The following is an 18,793-nucleotide window of genomic DNA, read 5'->3' on the forward strand; positions in this document are numbered from 1 at the left end:
TTATGTAAGCTGTCTTACACAAAATACTCTTATTATTAGAAAGCTGAAATGTGTTCAAAAATATTAGGGAGACCTCCAGGAAAGAATGGTTCACTTCGTACTTTTAATCTGAAATATTTATCTTTTGGCACTTTACTTCTCCCTAAATATCTGTTAACTCTTTCTCTCTCACACATGCTGTATTCTACTATTTCTAACATTCCTGCTGAGAATCTACAAATAAATCTTCTTATTGTCTAAGCAAGTCCAGCCAAAGGACTGGTATTTATTAAATTATTTCCTTTTTAATAGATTCTTGCCCCTTTCTATTCAAGTCAATTCTGTGCATCCAGGGAAACTTCCGCTCATTGGGAGAACCTTAAGGAAGCATCACATGCTGCCAGAGAAAAAGAAAAAATATATGTAGGGGAAAAAATCTCTATGTCCCAAATAATATAAAAGCTGGAAGCTTAAGTAGACGGTTAGTTCAAGGGACTCCAGCTCATATAAAAGCTTCTTTGGTGGATCAATAATAAAGGTGCTTTCTCTCAATGCTTCTGAATAAATGACTGAGGTATTTGAAATAAAAACCTGCTTTTATATCATAGGTTTGAGGAAAACAGAAAAAAATAGAACAATCACTAACTGCAGGCAAATTATGACTTGCCAGATTCAGAGATCTTTCTCCAAATTAGTAACTTCAGAAAACAAATGTCATAAAATGCATACTCAGCAAATTATGCCATGCACTACTTATCCAGCTAATTTGAATGGTACAATTTCAGAATACTTTCTGAGTATTGTATGGTAAGCTGCCAGGACAATGGCAAGGAGAAAGTACATTTTAAAACATTTCAATATATAAGTCAGAATAAAACAGAACACTGGGATTGCTTCAGCCAATGTAGTATCATTCTTTGCCTTGTCAAAAATAAATTTCTAGCCAAGCATACCTCTGGATTTAATTAAGCTTTCCAAAGTCTTCTAACAACCATCCAGCAACGAAAGGAAAAGCACTTCTCTAGTTCAATTGTACAATTTTGTGATGGTTCCCCCTTTACAATTTGTGTTGGAAAGAGTTACTCAAATGTTATGCATTGACCAAACAAAATAAAATGAACTTTATAATTTACAGCCTTTTCCAATTCTTATTTACACATGGAGAAGGCAGGAAGGACTCAAGTCTAATTTTCACATGAATAACTATTTTAAACTGCAATGTTATATTTTCTTGATAAAACATGAGAATTCAACTCGGTTGGATTTTTAGTGTACAGTATTACACAAACTGCAGCAGTCTCCATTGACTCTTCTAATTAACAAAAATGGATTTCATCTACTTCTCACATCCCACTAGCCCAACCAAAGTTAAATTCTTTTTTTAAAAATTTCAATAGGATACGATTACAAACTAAAATATGCAAAGCACAAAATGAAAAGAACAATTGGTCTACTGTATTTATTCCATCTATTGGAGATGTAGACAAGCAAAGCAACTATCTTATAAATATTCTATATATTTAAATTCTGAAATGAAATTAATTTTGTTATAAGAAATATATACTATTATTTGAATTCCCATTAACACAGGTTACAGCTTATAAGTGCATCTATGTACATGCAGTATCTATATAATGCATTATAAATCACAATGCTTAATAAAAAATAAAATTATATTCCCTTACAATCACAACAAAATGTATAAAAATAAGTTGATATCTGCCTAATATAAAGAAGCAATTAGCAATACTAAAAGCTATAATATCACATTCAGCTGAATTATCTAGTTTTCAAGTTAACAAAAGCCAATATTCCTTTATCATTAAATTGATGCTAAATCACTGGCAAAAGATATGTAGGATAAATATGCACAATCATGAAGAATGATTTCATTTTCTATCAATTTTGTTTTATTACAGCAATTGACCTCTAAAATTACTGTACTGCTTTACAGCCTGTAGAAGAGTTAGTCTACATTGTTACATTATTAACAATGCACATATACTATGAGGGGGGGAGAAGAATGTATTTTTTTAATATGGATTGCCAAAATTTCACATCAATATTTGTTTTGAATTTCCTTATTATAAATCAAGATGAGAAAAGTGAAACCAATGAGCTAAAGATGTATCATCTGATAATATGATGCAATAACTTGCATCTTCTATATCAAAGCAATGAACCTTGAATATTATTTATCCTAGGAAGATAGCCTTTTATTGCAAAAATATTTGCTTATTGACTAGAAAATGACTCGACAACTTTCCATATTTAATATATGTAATAGGACAATAATCATGTTCTTTTTACAGTCTTAAAAGAACTCATTATTTTGTTATGAAGCATTTTTCCCAATGGCATTTATTATGATAAATTATTTTTTTTCCTACACAGGTTTTTCAAATACTAGTTTATACCACTCATTATTATATACATTCATCATTCAGAATGCCATACTCAGTTGTTCTATTTTCAAGGATTATAAAATGTTAAAACTAACAAGTCAAAAATAATAATAATTCCAACTACTTTGATTGAGTAATCTCTAATTCCAGAAGTACTTTTACGGAAAAGAAAGAATTACAAAGAATCAATTTTTGTTATTTCAATTTTACTGAAACATTAGCTTAATAGTATGGTACGTTTTATCTTGAATTTATGTAAACTGCCAAAACAGAGACAAACGAAATGAAAAAAGTAATGGAAAGGACTATTTTATACAATGACAGCATTTTATATTATTACAGATCTCACCAGTTTGTGGAAGTCACTCTAAATTGGCTATCTTCTAAAATAATATATAAAGTGCAGGGAACCTAACACTAAACTTTTGTATGTATCAGTAATGAATGTATCATTCCAGGACATTACACATGGGTTCCAATGATATCCAGAACTCATGCACAAGCATAGAAATGTTAGAATCTTGGATCACACCCAAGATTCATCTACTTCATCTTCCAGCTCCCAGCAGTGTCACACCAAATGCTACAGAGGTGTACTAAAACATAAAAGCTATACCTCTCTACTCTAGATTGCTACACACCAACTATTAGTGATATAGTGATCAAATGTACTAAACATAGTCAACTGACTAGATTCCCTTTCTGTATTGAAGTGAAAATCAAATTGCTTTTGAACTTAAGACTGTAAAAAGCAATTCACACTGGCAATCATTAGAACTCTACATATTTGTCTTACTTCCCTATGAAAGTGATTGGTCAGTTGCCATCATCACACAACTTGTGACAACGTATTGCAGGAGCAACAATAACCCACTTCAATAGCATTCCTTAAACTACACTTGCTCCCTGGGCGGTGCTAAATGAGTGACAATCACCTGATGCAGCCGTACTGCCCTTTTGGGCCTCACGGACATAACAAACAGAGGTAGATCAAATAAAATATCCCTTTAGCGACAAGAACATTACATAAATTAATTGAATACCAGAGAACTTTATTTTGCTTTTACACTACTCCTACTCAATACACAGTAAAATATCAATGAGTGACTATGAAATCTATTACAATCTTCTTCGTGTTAGTTAATCATTCCAGTCCTAAATTAAAAAAGGGTAGCCATCCCATTCATTTCTACATAAGGGACAGATAGCAGCATAACAAACAATGTAAGCAAAAAAGAGCATCCCGTCTCCCACATTCAAAATGAAACAATCAGGCTAATGTTTATAAAGCAAACCAGAGAAATCATTGCAGCCAGAGGATTGATAGCTTTGGGAAATCAGTATTCCATGTTTATAAGAACCAAAGACCTGTGAAATGCTATCTATCTTGTCTAACTGCACAATGAACATTCTGAATGCATGTTTCATCTGTCAATTCACAGAAAAAAAGTAGTGTGGCAACATCTACCCCAGTATGAGCAAATCTAGTGTACTCCAGGCCCATTCCATAAATATCTCACAAATCCTTAGAAGAGAACTGGAGGGCAAATGGGGGAGAACGTATGCAGGAAAAGAATTTTTCCCCCCAGTAGAATCCATTTCCCTACTGGATGAAAGTGATAGATTTATCTCACAAATTATCTTGAATTAAGTCATAAGAAATAAGTAACAGTAATTTCCTTTAAAACACCAACTTAACATGAAGTTTTAGAAACCCTCATACAAATACGCACCTCTAACCAAAATTAAGTTCAAGTAGCTATATTACTTCACCATCATCATTTGTCTCCATCCATTACCCACCTCTCTCAACTGTCCCATTTTCAAATTTTAGATTACATTTTTCTCAAGAGCCAAAATAATCCCTTCTAACATGGTTGTCTACACAAATTCTAAATAGTAACTTTACCTTTTTAAAATGGGTTCCTCGTTGAAGTAACAGTCTACTTGACAAATTAAATATTTTAATTTAATTATTAAAATATTTTAAAAATTAATTATTTAATTTAATTATTTTATTTTTCCTAAATGTGCAAGGTGAGTTTATTCGCTAATTTAAAAAATTCAATCCCATAGCAAAAACACTGTTTCTCTTTTTCATTCCTGATTACAGTACCACACCAAAATAAGAATCACTTTTAAGATAAATTTGTATCAATGGTAGATTAGCTAAAATTCAGTTGATTCACTTTCTATTTAAATTCATTAACCTTGAACAGTAATAAATTTAGGCAGTTTTATTGTATTTTCAAGTCCGATTTAAACATTCCATCATCAATGGTCAATTCCATGAACACTCTTAAAAGCTATTTACACCAATTTTGTTAGAGAATAAGACATATTTTAAATGCCTTTAAATACACACAAGACTCCTGGCTCTTTCTTCACTAAAATATGACAAAAAGGATTTCTTTCCTGACATTTCAATATCATCGTATGAAAAGCTAGCAGAATATAACTCCCTGTTTCCCAATGTTATGCTTTCCAATGCTTTAAACATAAGTCCACAAGTATGTTACCTAGGAATTTGGTGCTGCAAATATACTTGCTGATAGCAGAATGAAAATAGCCTTGAACGGAGGAAGTGATTAACGGTGATGAGGTATTCCAAATAGATATTGTTTTCATTGCATTAGGATCAATCTCTATGGCTTCCAAGCAAATTTATCACATGTAACTGCATTTCTACTGAGGCATTAGACATGAATATAAGCTCTTTTTAAAGAACAAAATAGATGGCTGGAACAAGTTTCTTACAATAAAGGGCAACTGAATACGCTTCAAAACTATATTCATCCAACTGTGATACAAATCTCTCCACAAATTTTAGTCCAGGTGAATGCCAGTCTTAGGACAAGAAAACTTCAGCTATTTTCTCAGCAATGAATTCACTTCATGATTTTGACACATCTCTGTATGCCCTAGCTTCAGTCCCACTTCAATCCCAAGCAACACAATGCATTCAGTTTCTCTTAAAAGCAATACATTAACCACACAAACCAGTTGGCCAGACTTTGGTAGGATGATATGCTTTTTTTATATACTGATCCACTTGTGCCAGCAATACTAAAGAGTCTGAGTTTGGCAAGGCAGCAGCAATGTGCTGGGGAAAAAAGCTATTATTTCCCTTCTCACAGTTTTGCTCTATCCTAGAATAAGCAACCTATCTAATATCTACAAGGGGGCCTTTTAGCTCTTCATTCCCCCTTAATTCTTGCTTGACAGATGCTGTGTTTAGTCTCTGAAATAGAGACGTTTAATATGTAAATAGTGCATTATGTCACAGAAAGGATGTTCCATATTTGGCGATTTAACATGCCTGCAGTACACAGAAGATCAGAAAACCTTTCTTGAAAGCTCTGACTAAACGAACATCCTCCTTCATGTTCAGAATGTGAGCAGCACATGACAGTTACAATAGCTATAAGTAAGATAGCTGTGTTCCAGTTTCCACCACCACCACCAACACCATACACTTCCAATCACATGGCCACGTAACATATATTTGCTATTATTTTAATACATAAAAATTACTCCTGAATTTATCTAAGTGCGGAACAAAGAATGTCTAACGTAATTAAAAATTTGGATCAATGACAATGTTGCTTCTGCACTGTAACTCTAAAAGGAGTTATGCAAGAAATTTGCTATAATTTCTAGCATAGATAGTAATTGCTCAAGCTTAGAGAAGGAAAGCTGGCCAATACTCTATATAATGCCATGCTTGTATCAAAATCCATCTAAAATTCAGGAGGCAACAAGTTCTTTTTTTAATAACAAGCAACACAAATGTATATAAGGAATATTTAAAATTTCTGATAACTTGATAAAGGTGCAGCACTGGCATACTTCTACTGGGACCACAAATTTAAAAATTATGGATATACAGTACTGTATAAAAGAAATTTCTACTTTTATATGATAAAGATACAGTACTAAGATTATGTATTTCCAAGCAATTCAGTATCAAACAATACCTGATCCAAATTCAAAATTCTAATAAACTGCATAAAAAGGCAGTATTACCATCTTTATTCTCATCTTCCCTATCTCCTTACCTTCTTATGACTATAACTTTGTTGCTTATCACTATTGTTGTATGTACATTGAAAGCTTACACACCAGAAACAAATTCCTTGTGTGTCTAATCACACTTGGTCAATAAAGAATTCTATTATATTCTATTCTATTCTATATCAGATTAAAATCTCTTCTAGCAGATTAAAATGCTGGAAATTTTGAGCTCAACAGTCACTTTTAGAGCTTTTGCTTTATATTCACCAACAAAATGACTTAATTTACAAGAACATTTATGAAGCATCTGTATTTGCAAATACAGTAGCTAATTTGCACAAGCAAAATTAAAATCCTACAAAATCTACTGACACAAACCATGTCTGTATTAAAGAGTCATCTGGCTAAACCTGAATTATAAAACTGCACAGAATACAAAATTGCCGAAGCAAGTATTTTAAAAATGAACTTAAATTTGATTTGTTGCAATTATATCAACACTACTACCTACCGATCATCTTTCTCTCTGTGTATACTGTAAATACCCATATAGTTAACTTAATTGTTTCATTTTGAAACAGGCAAGATAAATATTCATTATTTCCATCAGCTGACAAGTAAAAGCTAGTTTTAGTCCACTTATTCGGCTGCATATCCAACACCACTGACAGGAGGATGCCAACTGAGGTAGCTTGTGAATTGCCTTGTTATTGAGATCATTTGGGGGAGGGAGGATTAAATACAAGGCAGCATGTGACTTACATACAGTGTCTCGTAATACCACAGCATCCCCGAGGCTATTAAAACAATAACGCAAGTGATACTTTATGCTAACCATTCTGGCCTTTCCTTACCCTCATCCGATCTATGTCAATTTTGGTAGCACACACGAGAACCAAAGAAAGCAGTTTTTCTTGCCATCTGGATTATGACACCAAACACAATTCTTTATAGTCTAGCAGTATTAACAGACCTCTCCACATCTGCATTAACTTCAAACATCCTTTCACTTCCTTTATAAAAAACATACACACGTGCAGGCAGTATGCAGCCCAAACGTTGTTGTTTTTTTGTTGATGATGATGCTTATGACATCCATTATTTAATTTTATAGTATTTTTAATTACAAGTTGAGGTCAATGCCATTGTCCAAAAAGTGAATCTGCCATCATATAGGTGACATGTGGCAGCAAAAAGCCATAGAAGAAAATCAAGACATATCTGTCAAAAGCACCTCAGAGATAACAGACAGAATTAGGTGAGGGGTGGTGGTGTTATCATTTAACTGAAAAGGCAAGATTGCAGAGAGCTACTTCTTTCCCTGTCAAGGCAACCTTTAGAAATTTCTAACATGTTTTTAAAAACTTTTTAAAGTAAGCAAACCTAAAGCCTTGGAAACTGTTCTCTCTACTCTGACCTGGGCAGTGAATATGGCATCTGAAAGTCAAGGTCAGCCTGTCTCTAATTACAGTCCATGCAATGATAAGACAAAATAGAACGGGAGTGTTAACTCTTCTTTCACATTTACACCAGAATCTGCAGAAAATTATTATTAAAAATAAAAATAAAAAGGCTACACAACCAATTCCATCAAGCATCAGGCATAGCAAAAGAACTCAAAACCCTGCAGCAGGCATATTTCAGTTCCAGGCGGCTTTGGTGCCCTTTAATGACCTATATAAAAAGACTTGTATAAGAATTGGGAGAGGAAAAGGTACCCAGATTTGGGTTTTGTCTCCATTTCACACATTGATTCAATCAACTTTGAAATTTGAGAGAAAGGATTCTTCTGAGAAGTAAAGCTTATTTTTGTAAGCTTTACTTCTCTTATGTCTTAAAGGCTTTGAAGGGTGACACTTTCTAGGGTCCTTTCCAGCCTAAGAACCAGAATAAGAACTAAGCAAAAGTAACAGGTGGACATAGATGCTTTACACTTCACAGGGAACTTGCTTTTATGATAGTGGTGGGATTGTACCTGTTTCCTGCAATAAATCTATGAATGCTAAAGTACACACACATACACTAGGAACATACGACAGAAAACAATAGCCAATCAAATCTACACTCATGAACATTCACTGCAAAGATAGGGATATCCATCTGTCCATAATATTTTATTTGTTTCCTAATACCATAAACCTATGACCTGTGTTAAAGCATAATGGTAAAGTAAGTATATAGAATTAAATTTGCTGCGAAGGCATTTTTGTAAGATACGTATAAAGGGAGGAAACAGTGAAACGTTTGAAAAAGCTGCAGATGGGGGGGAGGGAGCTTAATTCTCTTCTGCATCGTCTTCTTTGGGTAAGCACAATTTTGCAATCCAGTGTCAAAAAATGTATAGAACATGAAAGACGTGAAAGAGAGCAGCTACAAAGTTATTCTATGATATGCCATGAGTTTTATGCTTTTGTAGATAACTAAGAATACTGGAGGTGTTACTTACTATATATAGAAATAATGAAATTTTAATTCATGAATCGGTAAAATGAAATGTCAGAAATTTTTTTTTACAAAACAAAATTTCAATGTGCAGCTGTAAGCATGCCATTCCTGCCTCCCCTCCCCCCATCACTTTGATTTACCTGCTATATGTTCCTGCTTGGGGCAAATTCCTCTAGATGACGTTGACAAACAATCATCATCCTCAGGTGTGACCTGGATGCCAACCTCCACAGGATTGGAAGTTTTTCGCAGCTCGCTTGGCAAGGGCGAAGGGGGCTTATCCACAGCCTTCTCTAGGCAAAGAGTGCCATTGCATTGTTTCCGTTTGTGCTCAATAAAAATAAGAATATCCCCCAAAGGGAAGTTCATCTGACACTGGCCACAGGTAAGGAGGTCGTGGTCGCCTTCTGGAGCTCCCAAAGTACCATGATCTGGTTCATCATCTGTAAGAATGGCTTCAATAGGTTCGGCTGCAAAGGAAACAAAGGAAATCAGGAATTCAAATACACATTAAGAAATAAAAAGAAGTGGGGAGGGAAAATATATTTGCAAAGTACAGCTCTAACTTTTTTTTAAAAAACCCAATATTGGGTTGCAGTACTGACACACTTCTAATCTAGCATTGTTCTGGGGTGCCTGAACAAACAAACAAACAAAAGAGAGAGAGGGGGGGGATCCACAGAAGTATTTTACTTCACCAGGAGCCTTTCTTAAAACAAAATGCATTACACATCCCTATTTTAAAATGATTATATGTTTAATTAGTATTAGCTTTAATAGAAAAAAATTAGGTCACTTATGTGCCATACCTAAGGAGTTTCTCCTTTATAGCATGTTGTCATGCTATAAGGAAACAAATTTATCAGCGGTGCCAAGCAATTGTATCAGAAAGAAAACCAGCTATAATGCTAATAACTGAGAAGATGAGAATTTCAGATTCTTTTATAGCTCAAAGAACAAAAGAGAAAAAAATCTACTACTTATAAATGAGCAAGTTCACCAGAAATACAAATCTCTCAGAAATCATATCTTTATTCACCTCCTCCAAAAGTAAACCTCAGAACTAACTATCTATAAACTCATGGATTTCTCTTTCTTTTACACAAAATAATATTTATTTTCTCCCTGTCAGTGTCGTATGTTGGAATGAATATGCTGCTTTAGGGTACACTTATGTATACAAGTATTTAGACATGCATACAAAAATATAAGTAAGCATAGTCACACTATTACAAAAAAGATTGCTTTTCTCCATCTACCAGTTGGCACCCATTACCTGAACAGCCCGTGGTTTTTAAGTATGTTCCTATGTTCTGTGTCATACATATGCTGATGCACACAGAATTTCCTAGAAGTCTTCTCTAAAATGATCAAGCAAACAGAAAAACAATTTATCAAGTATTATTAAAAAACAAGAATAACCAAGCATTTCATTTACAAAATATATATACATATCTTCAAACTACTGAAAATTTCCAATTACAATTAGGATGCTTCTGAACATCTAAGAAATGAAGATGCTTCTGAACATCTAAGAAAATTAGTCTTTTTCCCCATTTAGGGGGAATGTATCACATTTATTCAGAATGTATTAGTAATGAGGGTCTTCATAAGATATAAATATTAGCATAAACATGACTGAATTCCAGCATCACTGGAAGTCCTTTCTTTACAATATCTTTCTTAATGTTGTCTAAGTTAATTAATTTGCTGAACAACCTCCAGAAAGCTCCACTAAAATTCTGTTTATATAGGCAATATACCAATAGGTATTTTAACAAGGTAGATATAAAGCAATTAGCTTTTTCTCCCACTATTATTTTCTATTAAAATATTTTTGCAGAGAATGTTCATGATTGAAAGACGGAGAAGAAAAATTCATTTTGGGATGTAATTTCATTACAACCGTACAGTACTTTCACTTATAAACATGAAATAGCATTCTTGCAAAATATCAAAAGCTACCAGTTTAAAAAAAGTGAAAGGACACAATACCTCAACAGTTAATCAGCTTGACCTTCTTTAGTATATGGCCAATTTCACAATTAATGAATTTAAAGCCACAGAGAATCAAAAAATAGATTTTAATTTGACTGAGTCATATTAGAAGAGATTTGGTATTTTTTAAAAAGTACTGTATACTCAGATTAAATTTGTTCCTGAGCTACCAATATTAGTTAAGGGAATTTCAAGAAATTCTCATATATGCAAGGGAACATAATTTTAGGATGCCATAGCTCCTTCTACACAACAATTCTGCAAATCTCTGCTTTCACATTATTTTTTATCTCCCAAATTTACTCCTAAATGCAAAGTAATAATGATTATAGAAATATGAACATTATATTTACATTAAAATATCTTCAGTCCATAGGTTCCACTTAAGCTCTCTTGACCAAAAATAATGCCGTAATACCAATTAGTGATTAATAGTCAAGGGGGAAATTGGGACTCTGGATGATTTTACAATATCTACTTTCTTCTATTTTGGGGGTAGCAAAAATCCAGTTCTTCCTAACAAAATGGCAGGCAATAAATACAAGAACAAATTGTTTCCGCACACTCTATCTTGAAAATATTTAAATACTGGAAATATTTTTCCATGCAAGCTTCAAAGCCCAATCCAAGAAGCGAAGTATTTTTTATAAAACAGGAAGTTCTAAGGAGTAATTAGTCAAACTATAAGACTAGGCCTTAAACAATTGCGACATCAGTAAGTTGGTTTAGCAAGAAACACAAACATTAGTTTCCTAAGAGTTAAAATTATTCTAAATAATTGTTGGGGAAAATGATTTCTTATGAGTTGGTTTTCACTAAATAATAGCAAATCAAGTAAAATCTAAAAGTATTGTTGATTGCATCTTAGCAATTCATCCATTTAATTTTAAAAGAGGCAAGGTTCTTAAGAATAAGGTATTAAAATGTACAGATATAAAACCCATACTTTCCATATGCTTATGCATTTAATATAAATGACTAATAAAGACTCACGATAAGACAATAAATGAGCAAGAACTAGCACACTAAGTTTGTTTAAAAAACGGTTTCCTAAAATGCAGGACAAAAGTGTACTGCTATTATCATAAGTATGTCTGCAATTCAAAGAGCTAATGTATTATCATCCTTGCTGCAGATTATTTGCATGGTATGCTTTGTTTCTAATTTATTGGCCACCATTTTTTTTGTATTTTATCTTTCTGATATTTCTGTTTAAATTAATACATCATTAATGAAAAAAGGGGATTGTATTTTCTCTTTTAAAGGCCAACCTAAAAGGAAGGTGGAGTTTTTAAATTAAAAAACAAAACACTAATGCCACAGATTTTCACTTCTTTACAAAGAGTAAGAGGAAAAAGAAAACACAGAAACAGAAATGCCAATGGAGGCATTCTCCAGATTATAGTAGAAAACTTGCCTTTCATTTGAAATATGAATTAGGATGAGCCAGCAATCAAACAAATCAAAATAATGCAAAGCAATTAAAACATATATTTCTTCCTCCCCGCCCGGCAAAATAGTTAAAACTGAAACAACAGTTCAGTTTCAACTTTGCATTGAAATAGATTAGTTTAACAGACACTGAGGGAGATGAGGGAATGATGTTCAAAAAGAGAAGAAAGGGGAAAAGAAAATTTAATAAGTGTTTAGGTGAATGAACATCTGGATGGATGTAAACTTGGGAAGGAGCACAAAACACAATTGGGGGGATATAGGTTAGCCTCAGAAACCTCATCTAGTAACACTTGCAAGAGAGCCAAATATTTGCTTGCCTTTTCAGCCAGCTGTTCTCTTAGAGATGTACTTTAAAAACAAAATAAACCAATTTTCAAAAGCAACAATAAGCTTTCTAATAGGACTGAGACTGAATGAAAACAGCCCTCACCAAGCCACCCAAACAAAAGCAGATGCTCTGCAAGTCAAGCCAAAGCACCCAAAACTCTTTAGAAAGAAATGTAATACCCTTGAATTTTTGTAGTTTTCTTTATCAGAAAAATTAGGTGCCATCTAAGAAATACTCTTTTTAAATGCTAAGAGGGGTTGCCTTTCTCAGTTTGTTTTGTGTTGTGTGGATAAATAAATAATCAAATACTATGTTGTAGTACGTTTGAGCATGCAATAATTAGTTTAATGCTGTTTTGCTCTGTGTGTTCGTGTGTGTGCGTGTGTGTGTGGTAGAGAGAGAGAGAAGATGAAAAGCAGTAACTGTAAATATATATATGGGAGGGAATCTGGTAAAAGAATAATTTGAATGTTACAGTCCTTTCCCAAAGATTAACACAGGAAACAAAATTAAAAGCAAAAAAGGAGGAGTTGAATTAGAGGAACAGTGGGAGATAAAGAAGGGAGAATATCTGAACACAGACACACAGCATATACATAAATACACAGAACTCTCACCCCACCTTCCTATGCCAAATGAAAAATACAGAAAATTAAAAGATGTGTGAGCAAAAGGATCAGGTTCAAGTTCACTAAGCTTTCTTGATCTCACTCTGCCTCCTAGTGGCTAAAATTCACATTTAAATTTAAAAAATTACACAGAAACTGAAAAAGAATTGTTTTAACCCAACTCACATAAATTGCCCTCCCTGCTATAATCTCATTATCTACCATTCTCTCATTTTGTTCCCCAAGACAAGGGAAAGAAGACAAGAAAAAATAAATTTCTATAGGAATTCTACTGATCCCTTGTTACACGCCACAAATCTCTATTTAAACAAAAACTTACACTTCTCTGTATATTTATTTCAGGGAGCTAATTTTCAAGTATTGTGCAGGTGAATGTGGAGCAGAAAAACTGGAATATAGTTACAAATCTTGTCTTTACATTGGGAAAAGGGGCATCTTTTCCTCCAAACAGCCACTTCACCATCCCCACCCCCTACTTCTCATTTCAGATAAGAGTCAAATTAGGTTATCAGTTTGGCTGAAGGAAGGGAGGATGAATCTTGCAACGTGTTTGGAAGGTGATAGCACCATGTTCAAAAGTGTGTCGGTTATGTTGCAATAAACATACGGTTTTGCATTTCAAATAACAAAAATAATTGTAAGAATGGGTAGAAAACCAACATGCAAGATATTTATTTGAAAAGACAACAACAATCCATGAAATGGAGGGGCAGAGATGTTTCATTTGTTGGCTATTTTAATTAAGCATTCCTGTTGCTAAACGGTATTATTTACATTACAATGCAAGCAGGGATTATTGGGAAACGGGACCACTGACGCTAAAATGCAAAGTTTTGCAAAACCAAAAAAAACCCCAATCTTGAAAATTAAAGGGGAAAATAGTGACAAAACAGCCCAAGGAAGACCACTTATTTCTCTTTTGCAAATATAACTTATACATTTAATGTCTTCCTTCTTCCCACCCCCACCCCTCTCGACTTTCCCCGGCCGCCTTCAACCCTCTCAAGTCCAGACCAGACTTCCCTTTTGTGTTTGCAAGCAAGGACGGCTTTGCTCGAGCTTTTGTACACCGCATGCCTGGAAGGCTAAAAGACGAAACCCGAGCTATTGCAAAAAATTCTATTTTGTTTTAAATAAAAAAGGAAACGCAACCTTTATCTCAAAATGCAATTACTGGGGTGGGAGTTCTAATTGTTTAGGGGAGACCGATGCTCCCTTTCTTGTGATCCGAGCTGACACCGCTGCATCTAAGCTTGTATTTATTTTTATAATATTTACAAAACCTTGCATGCATGCATGTATATTTGCCGTACGAATTTCTTCTCCTTCCAATACGTTTGTTCCCCTAGCCTGTTTTGCTGGCAGCGACTCCGCAGCACACGCGGCGCTTGTAAACAGTCAGACACGAGATTTTTCCCAATCAAAATCCACTTCCACTTTTTTTTTGAAAATCTTCCAAAAAATAGTACGATAGAAAGGAGGGGAAATCCACACGCATGCATATCCACACACACTCCGACCTTTCTTATATTTTTAGCTGTATGCAAGCTAACCCAAGTTTCTGCAAAGCAAGAGTTCGGGGGCTTAACGGCGGAAAGAGGGAAGGAGGGGGTAAAATGAGGCTGGTAAGAGTAGGCAGTCGACGGGGGGAGGGGAGAAAACCTAACCGTGGCGGCGCAAGAAGAGAAAAGCAGCCGATCTCCGGCCAAAAACAGACCCCGCGTCTGCCCCCTTCCCCTGCCCTTTCCCGGTGCGGAGTTGGAGAGAAGAGAAAGAAAGAAAGAAAAAGGAGCGGGACATGCAGAGAAGGGTGGGAGTAGGCGATCTCTCGCCGCCACTACCCCTATCTTGATGGCGGAGACAAAAGAAACGGTCCCCCCCTTTCACCCCTATCTTTTAAAAAAAAAATTTTGCAAGGAACGAGCAAAGGAGATTTGGAAAAAAAAAGGAGAGAGTCGTCACACGACCAGACGCTCGGAGAGCACCTAATCTGTCCGCATGAAAATAAAAGAAAGTGCACCGATTCAGCCACACACGCACACACATCTACCGCTTTCTTCCGTACTTTCACACCCCCCACCCCCTTTAAGCCGCCTGCCTCTGTCCTTTGCAAAAAAAAATGTGTATTTTTGCGTGCTTTCTTAAGTTGCAATTCATTTGTAAGCTGCAGGCGCGCGCACCCAGACACGCTCTCTTCCGGCAAAATATCTATAGAAGAATCAATGGGGGGGAGGAGAGACAAATGGAACTTTGAGCGAGAGAGAGCAAGCGGCCGTAAGCGCCGAAGAACAGAAGGACCTTCTCTGAAAAGTACCGAAGGTGCTAGCGATGCAAAAAAAAAAAGAGGGAGGGGCAAGGGGCCTGAGTTTTAAGGTGAGTTGCTTTTTTGTCTTTCGATGCATTGAAAAGACGCCTGCACAAAGGAAGATTGAAATGTGCAAAATATTTTTTTTAAAAAAAATAGTTGAATTACGATCGTTAGTTTGCAAGCGAGTGTGCTCAAAGGTAAAAGGCAGAGCGGCAAGGTGGTTTACTTACGCGAAAATTCCCGTTTGCTTAAGTGCTGGGGTTTCCCTTGCTTGCGGCGAGACATTGTGGTGTTGGTTGCTCGGGCGGGCGCGCACGGAGCTCTCTCGCTCGGATCACATCGGGAAGCGCCGGGTGAGCAAGGAAGGAGACTCCAGAGAAAATACCTTCATCAATGTCTTTTGACATCCAAAATAAATTAGAAATAATACAAAGATGGCGCGGGGAAGATGAATTGTGGGATAGCAGTCATGGCTTTTTCTTTTTCTTTTTTTCCTTTCTGTGCAAGAGAGGGAGAAACAGACAGGGGGGAAAAAGAAGAGAGAGAGAGGGAGAGAGATGAAAAAAATGGCAAAAGCCCCCCTGAGCTGCAAGTTCAAGTGCGGACGTGACGTCCCTACGAACTTGAACGTCAAGCGGCTGGATGGACAGAGACATACAAAACATGGGCAGGGCGAAACTGGAGGAAAGGGGAGGAGGGAAGCTGTGCGCCACGCCAATGGACAGTCATCGGGGGCTGGACATGATCAAGCAAAAGAGTGAGGGGGGAGCCGTAGCAGGGCAAGCCAATGGACAGTGGTGGGGGGAGAAGAGGGGGTTACCCTCTTAGGCACCAGGCACACGCTGCTGCTCCTCCGGAGGGAGGCGGAGTGGTAAAAGACGCGGGGAGGGAGAGGCGTGCGTAAAGGCGCGCAACAGCCCAGGAGTGACCGCAGAAAGGAAAGGCACGCTGGAGGAGCAAGAAGACTTGGTACGAAAGAAAGTGTTCTGTAAGCCTTAAAAAAAAAATCAATTAGAGCCAGGAGGGAAATTTAAAGAGAAGGGAGGAGCGAGCAGAGAGAAAGGAAGAGACCGTAAAATGTAACAAGAAGTCAAACACCACTGCAAATAAGTGCTCTTATCTTCATAGAGTTGCTAGCAAATTGCCGCACAATTAAAAACGCAAAGCAGCGGTAACGGACAGACGAAAGTTAGAGCAATAACTACCTCACCTTTCAAGAGGTGAACACTTAAAAATTGTTCAAGTAGGAACAGGCCCAGAGGTTATGCCATTATGCTCCGGACAAGCAAATTACCTTGGAGGTAGCAGGTATAAATATTGGACAACGCTGAATGTGTGTCTGCTTTTGGCAACAGGTACACTGCCTCGGATCATGGAAGCTCTATTTGATTTAGTATGTGTTACTATAGCGAAGAATAGAAGTGGATACAATTTTCTTAAGATTAAAACACCGCAGTTCCTAAATATTTTGTGGATTGAGACTCCCTTTCCTCCCACTTGGTTGGAATCCTCGCTCCTTAAAACATACTAGTATATAACCAGAAAAATGTTTAAAGATTCAGCTTTATCAATTATTTGAATAGCCCTCGTTGAATTTAGGGATACTTACTCTTGAGTAAACAGGAGCACACTCGGGTTGTAAGAATGTAACCCATTGTAAATAAATACAAGTCTCTGCTAAGAGAATCTAAGGGGGATTTTTCATTGGACGCAATGGAACTTGCTTCCAAAAAGATTGCATAGGATCGCAGACACCTTTTGCCAATATGCTTGAGACTATGGTCCTTTACAATTAATCTAAGCAAACTGAAGGAGAAGATTGTATAACAAGCGCTGATCCTGTGTGTTAGAAAAGCTGGAATTGGGGTCAGAGAACGGAGTTGAACCTGTTGCTTTGCAAAGGGGGGGGTCCTCCGACGAAACCTAGAAGGTAGCTTTGGGAGACGGTGACAGGTCGTTATTAAGTTTGTGAAAGAATAAGTTATTATTAGGTTTGTGAAACAAAGTAATCCGAAGCTTTTCACCCACCCCCTAATCAAGCACTGTCCAAAATAATTTCAGGAAGAAATTTAAAAGGGAACACTAAGAAAGTGTGGGGGGGGAGAGAAGATGGTTGCCCCTCACAAAAACAAAGGGAATGTTAGCGATTCTATCTACGATATCCTGAAGGGAGAACAAACTTACGGAGGGGGGATAATGATTTGTTAAGGTAAGGGACATATTATGTTGTACTTCGTGATTCTTGACAAATGTATATTCTATTCTATTAGCGACCATGAATGTCCTGGATTTGGGGCTGGAAGGGGAAAAAGCATTTATCTCCAACTCCAGAGCACAATATACAAGAAAAGGAAAGTCTAGGGGAAAAGGCTCCCAAGTAAAAACACCCCTTTATTTTAAGAAGAGAGAAGAATTAGCCCCACCATTAGTGAAAAGGAAAGAAAATATAGAAAGAAAATATTTATTGAGTTTTCTCCGTGATCAAAAAGGTCAAGTAAGAATTGAGGGACTGTTTGACACATTTAATCCCATTGAGCTGATTGAGGCTCGTTCTTAGGTAACTGGCTATAGAAGGGCAATACCCTCGGCCTGAGGAGAGCATGAGGGGTGGGGAGGAAGAAGCAGCAGAAGACCAAGGAAATGATAACCAGAAATTAAAAACGACCCCCGCCCTAATGTACGTGTGAGAAAAAGAGTTCCTCGTTACAGTAGGTGGGGAGCAGAAAAATCCCGCGCTGGAGGAAAATGAACTTTCTGCTGTTCACCTTCCAACCACAAAAAGAAAAGGAAGCCGCGCAGAGAAGGCGAGAAGCACGGCGGCGGAGGAGAGCTGAGGCGAAAGAACGGGAGGCGGGCTGGGAAGGGGCGAGAGGGTTCGGCGCCAGGCTTGGGCGATGCAAGCTGAGCAGAAGCGAGGGGCGGCGGCGGCCTCTTGCGTCCTTGTGGTGGGGGAGGAGGGGCGTCGCGCGCGGGGGTCTTTTCCAGACTCGGCGAAGTCCGCGCGGGCAGAAGCTTCTTTTCAATGCTTCCTCCCTCCCCCCCCCTTTCGCAGAAAGTACCTTTCAAACCATTCCGGTTGAAGGCCAAGAAAGAGGAGCGCGAAGGTGAAGACAGCCGACTTGATGCGACTGGCGCGACTATCGATTGTGTTGTGTTTTTGTTTTGCCTTTTTTTTTAATGGTCTTGAATGAGCGGGAGGGGGAGGGATAATCGATCTAGCCATTTAAAAACT

The 18,793-nt window shown here is 36.7% G+C and overlaps 1 protein-coding gene across 7 annotated transcripts in view; it reads right to left on the reverse strand.

Annotated features, from left to right (window-relative positions):
• BCL11A (BCL11 transcription factor A) overlaps positions 1-18,013 on the reverse strand; it is a 203,902-nt gene extending 185,889 nt beyond the window's left edge. For 6 of the 7 annotated variants that reach the window (XM_070734799.1, XM_070734795.1, XM_070734793.1 and 3 more), the window contains exons 1-2: positions 15,792-18,013; positions 8,984-9,313 (exon numbers count right to left, since the gene is read on the reverse strand). In XM_070734799.1, coding sequence (XP_070590900.1) covers positions 8,984-9,313; positions 15,792-15,846 — 385 coding nt within the window. In that variant the 5' untranslated portion in view covers positions 15,847-18,013. Of the gene's footprint in view, positions 1-8,983; positions 9,314-10,119; positions 10,171-15,791 lie in introns of those variants that run through there. The other variant, XM_070734794.1, reaches the window with a different exon arrangement.
• Positions 18,014-18,793: the final 780 nt, after the last annotated feature.

Source organism: Erythrolamprus reginae, chromosome 1, assembly GCF_031021105.1.
Source record: "Erythrolamprus reginae isolate rEryReg1 chromosome 1, rEryReg1.hap1, whole genome shotgun sequence".
NCBI classification, from domain to species: domain Eukaryota; kingdom Metazoa; phylum Chordata; class Lepidosauria; order Squamata; family Dipsadidae; genus Erythrolamprus; species Erythrolamprus reginae.